Here is a 14,753-nt window from a genome sequence, read left to right as displayed (position 1 = left end):
GGAAATCGTTATCTGGTCTTCGATTGGACAGCTGAATGTCCCTTTTCCTGTATTCTGGACCGAATTCCCCGGTCAGCCTGTTTACAGCGCTGGGGAGCCATTCATCTCGCTGTCGACCTGTCCAGGCAAGCCATTCGTTTGTCTTCCTGTCAGCATCCCACGGGGCCGTTCATGTGTAAACCAAACAGTTTATCTACACTACATCCCAAGGTACCCTTCACTGCCTCCCAAGATCCATGTCAGTCCCAACTACAGTACCTATATACCAGACGCCATTGCTTGTCCTGGTTGGAGTCTGAGACACCTCTTCCTGTCAGGATGGGTTAAAATATTGACTCTTCCCTTGGATTGATAGATCAACACCAGTCCACGCTATTTTAATCTCATGGAACCCTCAGCAGGAACGAGATTAAACATACCGGTACTTAATTTGTGCAACTGTCAAGCCTTCTTTTACCGTATAAACGGGGCTTTTAATTTTTTCCTCTAACTGGATGACACCACCCGGGAGCGCTGCGAGAATAGATCAAAGTGGTTTGGATTCTGACAACTCAAGGATTAGGTTAGCTCCCTGGCTAAGTAAACTAGTTAGTGGTGACTAGTGTGACTTTAAAGCTATTGGTTCACCAAGACTCTGATGCATCAGGACGGTTATGAAATTGGTCTGTGATGTAAGAACACTTGAGATTTTGTCCTGTCAGAAGAAAACCTGATAGAATTTGGATATAAAAATGCAAAGACATCAATTATTTTGTAAATTTCGGAGTGCACGTTATAACCGAATGCTAGATCCAACAGCTTGGCTACAATTCAACGGGTGGAAATCTATGTCACCTTAAAGCCAATTACTCACCTAACCTGCCTACATCCCATGATGCCATCATTGTGGCAAACCCCTTGTACTTTGTCTAAGTACAAGGACACTCAATTTGTGTCCTTGCAGGTATGAAATAGTCAAGCCACTGAGGAGGAAACAAAGGGACAGAAGTTGACGTTGTAAAGCACAGTACTACCAGTAGCATTGTAAGTAGATTGATGTCTACTGCTAAAACTTAGTATGATATACTGTATACTGTATATAGTACCAGACTGCAGGGCGCTCAGATGACCATCAATTGCAATAGTGTGAAATAAATAACAAAATAATAGCAAAACATACCAACTGATATTTAGAGGAAGAAAACTTCCCAGTTTATATTTAGGCTCTCCACCAAACTTCCCAGTGGCCACCTTCAGAACTCCGTCCCATGCATCATAGTAGTTCATTGCGGAGAGCGGTTGAGAGCGTCCAGAGAGACGGCATCAGCCACACGGGAGACGGGGAAGCGCGGGCGCCTAAAGGCGAGGCCGTGTCGGAGGTGCAGGAACACACCTCGTATCCGTTCTCCGCATGGTCCGGGCGATGCTGCACGTTGCCTCTTGTCTCCGTGCCCTTGGGCTCTGTGTCTGGAGAGTCTGATTGCATCTCGGTGCACAGCAACCAGTCCTTAGAGATCAGTCTCGGGTATCCCGCCTCCGCCTCCATGTCACTGCTTGGCACTCGCCAGTACTCCTTCCCCTTGAAGAAATAGGACGAGCCTTCAGAGAGTGAAAGAGTGCAAATATAAGTGTTTGTGTTTTGAAATGCAGCAAATTGCTAAAAGAAAGAAAAAATGTGGAATGAGCAATTTCATTTAGTATATGTTATACAACATGACTCACGACAAACAGCACAGCTGCGTCCTACGACTAATGTTTGGTTCCTGTATTCTTCTCCTCGTATCACTTGTTCGTTCATAATATTTCTTATCCACCTATTACTTGTAAATTCTCACCGCATTTCATTTTTCTCTCTTCTCCCTCTCGCTCCGTGTTCTCGTTATTCTAAACTGGTTGCAACCTGAAGAATGTGAATTCATACATCGGCTAAGAGTCACTGCAGGACGATGTTGGTTGATCCCTTTGAGATCTCCAGAAATAAGGATGAGTATCTCCTGCTAATTAGCTGTTTTAGATCCATTTTTTAGCACCTGTAATTGCTGTATCAAAGTGTATTCTGTACAGCCACCTGGAGGAGGGTTTCACTCAAGGGGATTTGTTTGGAATATACTGCTAAAGCAACACAAGCTATCTTTGCTGATCCCCATGTGAAGACAATACGTCCACAGCATTTGACCTATTATAATTGCTCGGAAACAGTCAGCAACCCTTTTCCACTACCAGAGACTGGTTCAAGATCAGGCTTCTGTCTTGTCAAAATAAATGTCAGGGGCAAGCGGATGTAATCCATCAATGTAAAACCATCAGTGTAAGAGTTTAGACATTAAATTATTCCACTAACTTCACATTTATTTATAACAGACATTTCCGTTCAACCTTTTAGTCCTGTGCCAAAACCATATTTTGTTATTTTACCAATCACGCTTGAATTAAAAGTGTCAAATACGGATGCATTATATCTTTCTATTTTAAATTGAATACATTTTAGTTTAGATTTTTAGCTGTGGAAGAAACACTGATACTCCTCTTTCTTCTAATCCAGAACCCAAAGTCACATAATGGTAGCAAACTTGTCAGTCACAAGGTACGGATCCGAAAGCATATCCTGCTTTCCCCTCTGTTTTACTCCAAATTGGATGACTATTTTTCAAGGCCAACATTGTGTTGTTTTGAGAAACACAAGACCAGCAACTTGAATCTTACGCCCATTAGGAAACTTTACTGAAGTAATAAATCAAGTCAGAAGAAGGAACGTTTTTCTCATAACCCTCCAACCATATTGGCGAAGCTCACATACAATAATGGGGACCAGTGGATGTGTTCCAATTAAAGGGATATATCACAGCCTCCCAGGAAAAGAGGGAATACATATACTCATTTTGCCTGGGAGATGTTTGGGATCCATCAAGAGGAGCTGCAATGTGTTGCCCTGGGGAGACATCTTACCCTGCTAACCAGGCTGCTACCGTGACCCGACCCCCAATAAATATACGATAATGTATGCATGTTACATGATGACTGGCGTTAAGATTAATGCCAACAGAACTGGGATCACGTCTAATGACTTAAACAGTCCAAAGTTCAAACGCTTCCACTTTATTGGGACTGTTGCACTGCTGTAATCAAATCCATTAAATCATAAATGATAACATTGAAGAGATTCTTTCATCATCAACAGAAAAGTCTTCAGAGTTAATAGTCTTTACTCTGTTTTTGTTGACAATGGCACTTGACTTACCGATTCATTTCATTCCTTGTGGTTCATTAAGTCATTATGTCACACGCCATTATTCTCCTTGTGCTCCAACGATGCACAATGATTCACTTTATGAAACACGGCCTCAGTTTCGAAGCTATTTAACTCGAGATCTCTAAAGGATTATTAAAAAAGACGTCAACTTCTAACATTAGAAACATTAAAACAGACAAACCCAAGAGAAAAAAAAAGTTAAGTAAGTAAAATTGTTTAGGATCAAAATAGCATACATTTTAATATAGAACCATGTACTCAAACTTTTTATGATTTAAACTATTTAAATTAAAATAACAGGCGGCTAGGTGGCGCAGTGGTAAGCACTGTTGCCTCACAGCAAGATGGTCGCAGGTTCGTCTCCGACTTGTGGCCATTCTGTGAGGAGTTTGCATGTTCTCCCCGTGCCTGCGTGGGTTCTCTCCGGGTTCTCCGGCTTCCTCCCACCACCAAAGACATGCAGGCTGATTGGTGACTCTAAATTGTCCGTAGGTGTGAGTGTGTGTGTGGCTGGTTGTCTGTCTCTGTGTTGCCCTGCGATGAACTGGCGGCTTGTCCGGGGTGTCCCCTGCCTCCCGCCCATTGGCTGCTGGGATTGGCTCCAGCTTGGCCCGTGACCCGATAGCGGAATAAGCGGTTAGAAAATGAAATGAAAAAAAATTTTCTTTTTTAAATAACAGTCATCAAAAAGTCAAAATATGGAAGCCCTTGTGCAAATTCAGAGGTATATTAACGAATACTTTTCACACACTTGCATACATGTATGCTTAGGTTTTATCAAATGTGCTTGACATTATATAGGAGTTAAAAGACTAGAATGCTTTGCAGGTAGAGATGCTCATAGAGCACATTCAGCGCTCCAAGAATTACAAAAGCTGCATTACAAAACTCTGCTCCTGTGAATGTCCCTATTATTTTTATCATTATTGACTTTCATACGGATACTGAATATTTCATGAGTGTTTCTTTTAACTGCTTTGTTCCAAGCACCTCAAGCTTGTTAACTAGAATCGTTCCAAAAACAAAATGGGTAACGTGTGTTCCAGCCTTAAATACCCAAAGGAAATAAGGGAGCACAAACGGAACTTCAGATTAACATACGTCTCTGCGACCTCACACATGCTGCGTTTGGGATTTGGTAAATCTCCCGTCTACCAAGTATTTGATGGCAGTGGTTGAACTTGTGAATATTATTTATTTGGGCAATTAAGACTGAAACTACACGATTTTTGTTTTGCAACATAAGCAAAAAAAAGCCTGGCAAAGTGCATCCTCAACAAATAATTAAAACAAATGTATGTATCTTGACCTGCAGATTTATATGTCACACATTATTTAATAAATAATTTTGACTTTGTGTTTCCTCTGTATGTAAAACAACTTTCACCTCTGATTCAAAAGCTTGGCCAAAGATCAGGGTCAAGCTCTTTAAATGACTGTGGGTTGTTGGATCAGTCGCTGACCATGTGTGTCTTAAAATCGTGAGCCAATTTCTGGAATGTCGCACGGAGAAATCTACCCATCTGGCACCAACACTTCTTCCTTGATCTGTTTCAGACATTTTCCAGACTATAATCAGGGTAATTATATATGAACAGATGGCAGCGCCACAATGAAGCACTTTTCATGCACAACCAATCAGTGACAACAGAAGAGTATGGCTCTCTCTCAAAAAGAGCAAAGTCTTCGCTGTGGTCACTGAAGCCACAGTCGGCTCACACGGTGTGGGTCGCATTCTGTGAGGATGGCACTCACACATCCAGGTTCAACAAACACTCTATGCTGAATGACCTGTTATTTCATGTACACTATGGAGAGAGTATGATCCCAACGGATCACGTGAATTGCAGGATTAAAATGGGGCCGGTGAGCACACCTTCCCATTGTTATCAGCGCCTATTGTTGAGTTCATCTGAGCTTTCTCAGTCAGCAGCGAATGTGGTTGAGGACAAGGGTGTGAAAATGATGTGGGATTTCAAGCTCCAGATCGACGAGCTCTGGGGAAGGAAGGAGCATGAAAAGACCAAGACGTACCGGTAATAGGGGCTGACGGGACGCCTGGAACAAGCGGACGGTGCAAGCCGACGCGGCAATGGGAGAATTAGGGGCAGGGAGAGCGACTCCAATATACTCCAGTTACAATATCCAAGGTCTTTGTCCAGAAGAGTGTCATCATAGAAACAGCTAAACTACTGCACGGAACCACCCGACTGCTAAGGAATTGCGCTTCGGATAAAAAACGCAACCCATACAGGGTTGAAGAGCAGTTTTATTTTCTAGATACAAATGATGTTTAAGTAAACAATTGCATATTTCAGTACACAATGGTAGTCTTTTACTACTCACCATCAGACCACCTCATAGCATCGTCCATATTTTGCGGCAGCCCCTTCCAGAGCGCGCTGTCTTTCGGGTAGCCCTGGTCCATGCGTCTCAGGTGGTCATCGTAGCGCCAGTAGCGGCTGTCTTTGAAGAAGTAGGTCTTGTCATTATGCAGCCAAACAAAGGCTGCATCGATTCCTTCCAAGGGTAAACCGAAGTCACTGATGGGACGAGGGTAACCTTCCTCCACGATATTGTCTTTGAATACCCAATACTTCAGACCTGAAGGTAGGCACAAAGGCCAAAATGAATGGGACAAATACCACCCATATAATTTGGAAAGCATAACATTGCTTCAAAAACATTCTAAAAACACATGTATGTTAACCGCAATTAGTATGAAGCAGCAAGAGGACAAAGATATGCCTTGTCTGTCAAGATCCACACAGACAAATTCAATATCAGTCCTGTAAGAGACACTTAAAGTCAGATAATTACCTTTGAAAAAGACTATTTTGTGGTCTCCAGGCCTCTCGTACACGGCATCCACGCTGTCCAGGTTGGGTGGAAGACCCCTCCAGAAACGGTGGATCTGAGCCGGACGTAGCGATACCAGGTGCTTTTCTCGAGTTAGTCGCCAAAAGTACTTCCCTGTGACAGACAGTAAATGGTTAAAGCTCAGAATGTATCCTGTAGGAAGCTGTTCACTAGTACCGGTATTATCTACCAGGGAAAAGTGTTGATTAACATCAGGTACTCATATGTTGTAAGATGGATATTTTTCCATGAAACTGAATCTAGCATATTTTGGTAAAAAAAAGAAAGACGCTGTCTGGCTTTGAAAAGATCAATTTCAAGTGAAAGAAATACACAGCAAAGCAGCGTGTGCAGTGTGGGTCTTTGTGTTTAAGGAATATGTGATGTCTGTCAGGCTGTAATACCAGCCCTGGGTCACCACACTTGACTTGCTTTTCTATTGATCCCTGCAGCTACTCTGTCCTGTGTTCAGCTCCTGTCTTCTATTATTTCTCTTCTCCTCCTGTCCATTCATCTCTTTTTTCTTCTTCTCTCTCGCTGTCGCTTTCTGTCCGTCTCTACATCTCTGTCTGTTGTTTTCTTTGTAATTTAAAGCTTGCATACCTTTGAAAAAGAATGCTTCCCCTCGTATGTGGGCAACGGCATCAAAATTGCTGGTGCATCTCTCTGGGGCATCTCGCGCCAGACTGGGAGGGGAAAGTCAGATAATGAAGGAAAGAAAAATGAAGTGAGATATGTTATATCTCAACGAGCAACAAACAAACGTTCAACTGACAAACAACATTCAGTGCTTGAGACCATTTCTCTACTTTTTGCATATTGTTGTTTACAGAAATTACATTATATTTATATGGACTTTATAATATTATTTAGTTTTTTGAATTCAGGTTATGTTTGAAAGCATATATGGGGAAATGTACTTTTGTTGTGTGACAATGTGCAATGACAATAAAAATCGTTTTTACTTCTTCTTAATTTAGGTGGGCAGGTGAAGTTGGACAGTCGGCACTTGGGAGGCTTGGTACTTTCCAGAGTCTCCGGTTCAAAAACATGGATTACCTCCATCAGATTTTTAACCTGGATGGATGACCTGGTTTGCTGAGAAGTGACCTAATCTGTCTAATGGGACAGCGATGAGGCTTCACTGTCGGTAAGATCCTGCTACTCATCCCGCTCTAACTGTACCGCGGTAAGGAGTTTTATTTTCATCCGTTTGCCGGAGGACAATAATTTCAGTTTAATTAATTCAGTTGCCGTTATATTTCTGGCATCAATTCCCTAGCTAGACACGAGTTACTTTTTTTTGCTGTAAAGAATGGTGGTATGAAATAATATTGTGTTTTTCTTTCAATATACAATAATTTTCTGCATATTTTGGAGTATTGAATTGTCTTAGTGATAAAGCCTAAGGATGATCCACCCGTACCTTATAAGTAGCATTGTGGCTTTCCACTAGCCATGATTATTTTATTAAGGCATAATAAGAAGCCACATTGTGTAATCATGTGATTTTCTTTCCACCATAATCCGTCATTAACATATGTACATTGTCAATTTGAGATTTACTTTCATATGATGTCGCTCGAGTTCCACCGATTTCTCTGAAGGGTTGTGAAGTAATAAGCTTGCAAAGCTTTCAAGGTCACCTCGCCAACACTGCCGATATTACTTCTTTTCATTCAATCCTCAGATGATGATGTCCAGGGATTTTGATTACCGCCTCATCTTCCTTTTTGTATCTCCTTCATGTTTTAAACTGGACCATTTACGCGTTTTTTTTTAACCAAGAAAAAATACCCACTTGTTGATATCTACTAAACATAGTTATACTCCATCAAGTACTTCTGACGTTTAGACAATTGCATAATCACTCTAATAGCCCCCTGAAGCCAAATGATCAGTAAAAGCCCAGATGGTCCGGAAATTTGTGGTAATCAGAGAGGATGAAAATTACATATTGTGGTGATACATCAGCTGTTCCATTTGCACAATGCTGTGACATAGCGTCATGCTGAGCACACAGCGAACTCAAGATCCACTGACCTGACTGTGTGCAATGCTTGCATCTGCAGATGGGAGCTGCTTGATTAATTTTATTAATTAATAATTAAGATTTCATTAAAATAATATCTACATATGAAGGTGCTGCAGAACTAGTGCGCAAACTGGGAAGCCGAAGCATTTGGATAAGGTTAAAAAAAACATGGTGAAATAAGATAAACAACTGTGATAGGGTAGATTTAAGAAACTAAATAGAAGAAATACAACATTCAAATACATTTAACTAGCTGATTTTATATTGCTTGAAATTAAAACTATTGGAAGAACAAAAATATAATCAGGCTCAACATAAATACATGGAGATAACGAAGTTATGTTGTTGCTTAAAATACAAAATGCTTAAAATAGGTCAGAGATCTCTATCCTACCAAGCCCTACCTTTAAATGATTAATATTTGAAGAGAATAATAATTATACTATATAAAAATGTATGCTAGAGTTCAACTGGGGACTAAGGGTGAATGGATGTCTAACTTTGGGACTCCTGTCCCAGAGACTCCACATGTAGGACGATTGGTGGATATTATTACGTTTAACTGCCTTTTTGTGTTCATATAAAGAGAACCTTTATTACAGCCTCTGTTCCACCATTTTCACCAAGGTGGAGAGAATAGGCGCCTGAAGGAACTTGGAAGAGAACGAAGCATGACGAAGAGAGTGCTCACAAAGCCAGGAGAGGACAAAGAAATAAAATAAGAGAATGTGGCACTAAAAAAAGAAGTTGAAGTGAATTATTTCTTTGTATTTGACAGTGTGGCACGCGAGTCCTTTGAGCATTGTACTAAAATGACACCAGAACCACTACTCACAGGAAGGTGGATCTGTTTTCAGGAAGATCCAGCAGGACAGGAGGCTCGGCTGTCTGGGAGGGGTTGCCTGGCCGGGTGGTGTGTGACACTGAGTCTTTGACACCTACAGAGGACGTTCAGGATCATATGGACATACAAGAGGCATTAACTGTAGAGTTCATAGAAGTGCTAGAAGTATTGTTTACTCAAAAAAAGATCTTACAAAACATTAGCTCTTTGAACAATTTTGAGGTGCTGTTTAATCTGTCAAATAACTAATTCAATAATTAAAACCCTCCCTCACAGTCTTGTGTCCTACAGCAAATTCCCTGCACTTCACTCTTGTCTTCAAGACCATTTGTCTCTCCCTGCACGTTGCAGCTGTCTTCATCAGTAAATAGATGATTAGGTCGTATGCTCTAATCTGGTCCAATTAAGTCCATGTATTCATTATTCAATGTGCTCTTTCGAAAGAGCCCATCGACTCCTCACTGTCTCTCACACGCAGTAGATGGATGCCGTCCCGTACCATAGAGCTGCCAGACGCGGACCTTGTCTTCATAAGGCAGGTCATACTTCAGAGGGTCTCCTACAGGACCCTGGTAGTACGGTCTCATGATGGACTCCATGGCTGAGGTGTGGACCAGACCGATGGCGTGACCAAACTCATGGACTGCGACCGCAAACAGATCCATCCCGTGAGAGTCTGAAGGAGAAACAAAAAAACAAACATCAAACACAACTATTGGATGCTTTTTAAATATGATATGTGGACTCCTTAAATGCTGGAAATCAATAATGAATAAAATGCTTTTTAAACTTGAGTCAAAACTGTTCATTGGTGATTTGGTGCCTCTCAGTAAAAGCGTTATTCCTCGTGTGTTTTCATGTTCAGCCTGAATTCAGAAGCATCTGCAACTTGTGTTTGAAACTGCAACTGGAATAAAACCCTCCAAATTTATAAAAGCGCCACCCCTCTAAATTTTAATGAACTACCGAATGCTGCAAATATAGTCTTCCGTTTATTTCCTGCCCAGCAGAGTTGGAAATGACTTTAGAAAAGAAAAGTACAGACTCAAAACCTTTACATACAGGTCTTCTTTCTTTGCTTTCTTGGTATGAATTATAAAATGCAATACAGTATTAGTACCTTTTAAAAACTTAACTACTAGTGTTGAGGGTTTAAGAGATCACCTTTCCACTCTTAGTTTGTGTCTTTAGGAGAACCAACAGAAATCCTGTTTATATGTTTATCCCTTTTATAAGTGAACTTCATAGTTTGCGAGTTAAGAGGCGTGACAGGCAGCTCTGGTGGCTGTGAGTACTATAGGCATGTGGTGTAGCGAGATAACTATGGTAATACTGCTTGAGCCCCTGGGCTGCCAATCAAAACCTGAGTGCAGAAAGACACCTAAAGCGGCTGCAGGCTATTAAAGCACATTTCCCCCGATGTTCAGCTAAAGAGGAAAAGGCAAAGCCTCCAAAACTCCTTGTCTGGTTCTGCTGCACAAGACAAAAGCTGGGGTTTGGATTTGCAAAAATGAGAGCGCTTAGCATGTCAAGCAAAGCTATCTTAGAGTTCCTCTGTGGCCAGGCTGAAGTCTGCATTCTGCTAACCTTACATTGGCTTCGATCTGGGAACATCTTAGTGCTGTGGTCTGCCAAAAGACAAAGGACAATTAGAGCCGTGCACCTGTGCTAACAACACCTGGGATGTTCACAAGCTGAATGCCAACTCTAATCTACAGGTGCACACGGTGCAGAGAGGAATGGCGGATGAAAGGAGGGATTGAGGGTGAGAGAAGAGGGATTTAGAACAAAGTAGGTACCATGTCATTTTATTCACAGTCCATCAGAAGATGAGCAGAAAAGAGTGCGGATGCCTGCTGAGAGATTTGGGTGAAAAAATTAAGAACCATTGAGTTAAGATTTTTTATCAGGAAGAGGAAATCCCCTCTGCTTATAATTGGATTTACAACATCCACATGGTGATCTGGATCATCATCAAAAGGTTCTAAACTGTTCTTGGTATCTTTATACACCAGCCATGAAAAGTAAAAGTGAATCAGAGTTAATGAGTATTTTTAACTGATTTTTGAATCCATAAATTGGGTTTTAAATATTAAAATGTAATATGTTTTCCTAATGTCATTCTGGATCCAATCCCAAACAAAATGTATGTTTAGTTTGAATGTTTGCCACCCAAACATGGAGTCCGTCCTTGCTGCCTGTTTAATAGTTGTTGAATGCATTTCATTCCTCTACAAACATTTGAAAAGGTGACATTTTATTTATTAGTGCTGTGAAATGACCTAAATATGAGAGAAGATGTGAAATTCTGGAATTATTAAGGACCTTGGCCTGGAGGTAAATCCCAAGTTGCTGAAGGCAAGTCTCAAAGTAATAGCACAAGAAAGACTGCAAGGGCACGATCTAGTCTTTGTAGCATACAAATAGCATAATCTTTAGTAAAATATTAATATCTGTTCTGAAGGAATGCTATAAAACCAAGTGGAGACGTATGCTTTATTGACATTCACTGGCGATAAGAAATAAGGGGCTTTTGTGTCTGGTCAAAAAGAAATATGCAGGTGCCTGACCTACAAATGAAAATGTCATGTTTGTTTAATTTGATATTATTTCCATTATGTTAGTGAGTGAAAGAAAGAAGAAACCTTGAAAACAGAAACATGGTATGGCGTTTGTCAATAATCAGAGTGACGTGTGTTTTAATCTGATTTCTTACTCTCAAAGGCAAGAGTTCAGCTTTGACTCCACCATCTTGCTTCATTGCCCTGGTGACCCTATAATCTATTAAACCATCTTACATTAACAGCCACTGCTGCAACCTGCTGTGAGCTGTAATTGGAGCAGACTGAGATGCAGTAACGCATGGCTTATGGCTTTAACCGGGCAAAAGCAAACAATGAACGTGAACACATGTAAATATATTCCATTTCCATTACTGACCACAGACACTCACGTATTTTTCACAAGAGATCATTGTTAGACTTATTTTCTCAGCTTCTCATTGCAATAATTCAAACCTTTTTCTTATACTCGTCCTTGAACCTTGTATCTGAAGCTTCTGCATGTTATATTCATAGCTCTAACATAATAAATATTAATTACAGAATCTGTAAATTTACAAAGGATAGACACAGAGCTCGGCTCAAAAATACATGCTGTGTTCTGGATTTGGATACAGATGTCTTAGTAAGCATTAAAGTCTGATACAAGTTTTTTTCAGACACTGCTTCGAAGTCATTAATTTTTTATTTTATTAGCACTCTCGGAGTCTAAAAAGTTTTGGGAATATATTTTAGCCTTCTATTCTTTTCCTTTTGGTTCATGAGAGAATATTCACCAGAGAGTGTTGACACTTAAAAGCAAAGATCCTCACCTGGAGATCTGAAGGTCCAGGCTTCCTCATCATCAAAATGTGTATCCCCAGCTGTGAACCTCTCTCCCGGGAAGAATGCGTGTGCCACAGTGCCGCCCGGTCCATCAAAGGGATATCCGTCATCGTGGTCGGCCTTTGTGAAGTCAATTTGAATGTCTGCATCACTTCCTGCTACCTCATGGAAGTTAAGCGGTGCAATGTCACTCCAGACCTTCAAGGCGTAGTACATCAGGGCTCGGACTGTGTCCCTGCCCAGTACGGCTGAATCCCTGGGGAAGGTCCTCACTCTGAGAAGAGACAGGAAGGAAACGGAAATCTTAGATAAGAGATGGAGGGAAAAGAGGTAGTGATTATTAGGCGACAGATTCTCACTCTCCGTTGGGTTGTTTGTTGTACCACCTCTAACAGCAAACAGTGTTTGCCTTTCATACGCACACCCTCACAAAAATGTCCTCTGTGATTACCAAACTGTTAAAGTAAAGCTACACAAACGGCCTTCGAGTTACGCTGTCCAAACACGAAACAAAAAATAATATGGAATAAATGAATAAAAATCATCCTTAATCCTCACACATTTTGACTAAATGTGTCCTTTGTAGTTGTGAATTACAAAAGATATAGATCGTTTCACCCATGGTGCCTTTTCACGGTCAATAAAGGTGACATTTGTCTTTATTTAATGTGGCGTGCCACAATGATGATTTCAGGCTCAAAGAAGCAGCTGGACTGGAACAAATAGCTTATTTAACAAAAAAGCCTAATATGGTATGTGAGCATGTGCATGTTGAACACGTGTGTGTAAAACGTGATGCAATTTTGCAGGTGATAACTTTCAGTCATCGTCCTTCAGTTTTCATTTCATTTTATCTTAATCTGCAGTTCCTGATAAGATTAATATGACAGAACAGAACTTCCAGTGAATGTGGGGTAATGAACGGTGTTTGATTTATATCGTTAATATTCACTTTAGTAATGAGTTTTATTACTAGGTTATGGAATTTGTTTCTCCTGATCTTGTCTGCTCACTAAAATCACTATGAAGCTATACTATTTCTTTGTTTATAATATAATGTGGTGTGGATTCTTTTTTTTTTACCTGCATCAGCGAGGCGAGAACAGGTCCTGTTGTTGCGTTTAGCTCTTTTAACACAGGCATAATTGATCTTGTTCATTTCCACCGGTGAAACCTCTACTGTATATTCCAGGGCAGCAGTTACCTGCAACTTTATGGACAAGAGAAATAAATCTGTGTTTGTCCTCCCCTCGAAGCCTTCACCCCGGTGACCTGCGCGCATTTTTCTTACGGAAAGGATCCATTCTGAGCCACAACAACATTTGCCACAAGCTACATTTCAGACCTTTTATCCCGCACGAGCCAGAGCAACCGCTGTTCTTATGACTTTGCTTGTAGCTGAACCTTTGTTGTAAAAGTCAAACTTCTGAACACCTGCCAGAGGAGCTCAGACAAATGAGAGCTCTTTAATCCTTTAGCTCGCCACCGGCCGCGGAGTTCACACATATATTCAACTGGTGTCTTGTTTTACCTCGGTTTCAGTTTTGCTCTCATTTATCACTGCCTACATTGTATCCACTCTTTCCTCCCTCAACGTCTGATGATGATGAATATATTTATTAGATAGAATGTTAGAGTACAAGTACAGTCACACAGTAGCATGTATTACAGTACAAATAAAGTCAAACATCCTGTCTAAGAGGAGCATTTCAAAAAAGCCCTTGCGGTCTTGTTTCTTTTGAAAGTCCTTGGTACATAAATCATCAACATTTAACAATACACATTTAACAATACAATAAATCTGCTGAGTTATATTGTCTTTAAAATATGCTGCATGAAAACAATTGTGAATTTACAGAAATAAAGGCCTGCAATCAACTGGAATAAACCAATATTATTTGACAAAAGTCAATATGTTTCCTTAAGAAGTGTTTTGAAGATGTTTCACATTTCATCCAAGAGGTCTCATACATTGACAACAATTCATTTAGAACTGATGAATCATGTTAAATCAGAGGTGAAAAACAGCTGTACACCCAAAACAAGAAGTCCAGTTGCTTTTAAATAAATCTCAAAGTAACTTACAACCCACATACAGAATGTCTATTGTGCATGTGGAAGGAATCACTGATGAACCAGGAGCGAAATCTCCCCCCAGCACATGGCAGCTCTCCTCAGCTCTGTGGAGTGTTTTTGAGTCTGTCAGCTCACTGGCTTATTTAAACTGCCTGTTATGGAACGTATTTTCCACAACCAATGATGCGTGCAACTTTATTAGTGCAGCTAATTAATATATGAATTGGAAAATATGTCTGTCAAAATGTTGTCACAAAACACATGGATGGCATTAGACAAGTTACTCAAAAGCAATGAGTTATAACTTCAAAGTGAGATTTAATT

At 40.6% G+C, this 14,753-nt stretch overlaps 1 protein-coding gene across 1 annotated transcript in view; it reads right to left on the bottom strand.

Annotated features, from left to right (window-relative positions):
• Positions 1–1,252: 1,252 nt before the first annotated feature.
• The window catches only part of LOC137908428 (matrix metalloproteinase-17-like), a 45,953-nt gene continuing 32,452 nt past the window's right edge, over positions 1,253–14,753 (bottom strand). Inside the window, exons 4-10 of the mRNA XM_068752833.1 lie at positions 12,341–12,627; positions 9,467–9,643; positions 8,959–9,061; positions 6,692–6,774; positions 6,050–6,202; positions 5,576–5,833; positions 1,253–1,578 (exon numbers count right to left, since the gene is read on the bottom strand). Coding sequence (XP_068608934.1) covers positions 1,253–1,578; positions 5,576–5,833; positions 6,050–6,202; positions 6,692–6,774; positions 8,959–9,061; positions 9,467–9,643; positions 12,341–12,627 — 1,387 coding nt within the window. The remainder of the gene's footprint in view (positions 1,579–5,575; positions 5,834–6,049; positions 6,203–6,691; positions 6,775–8,958; positions 9,062–9,466; positions 9,644–12,340; positions 12,628–14,753) is intronic.

Source organism: Brachionichthys hirsutus, chromosome 19, assembly GCF_040956055.1.
Source record: "Brachionichthys hirsutus isolate HB-005 chromosome 19, CSIRO-AGI_Bhir_v1, whole genome shotgun sequence".
NCBI lineage: Eukaryota > Metazoa > Chordata > Actinopteri > Lophiiformes > Brachionichthyidae > Brachionichthys > Brachionichthys hirsutus.
Note: the sequence above shows the minus strand (reverse complement) of the source record. Positions and strands in the feature narration are given on the sequence as shown.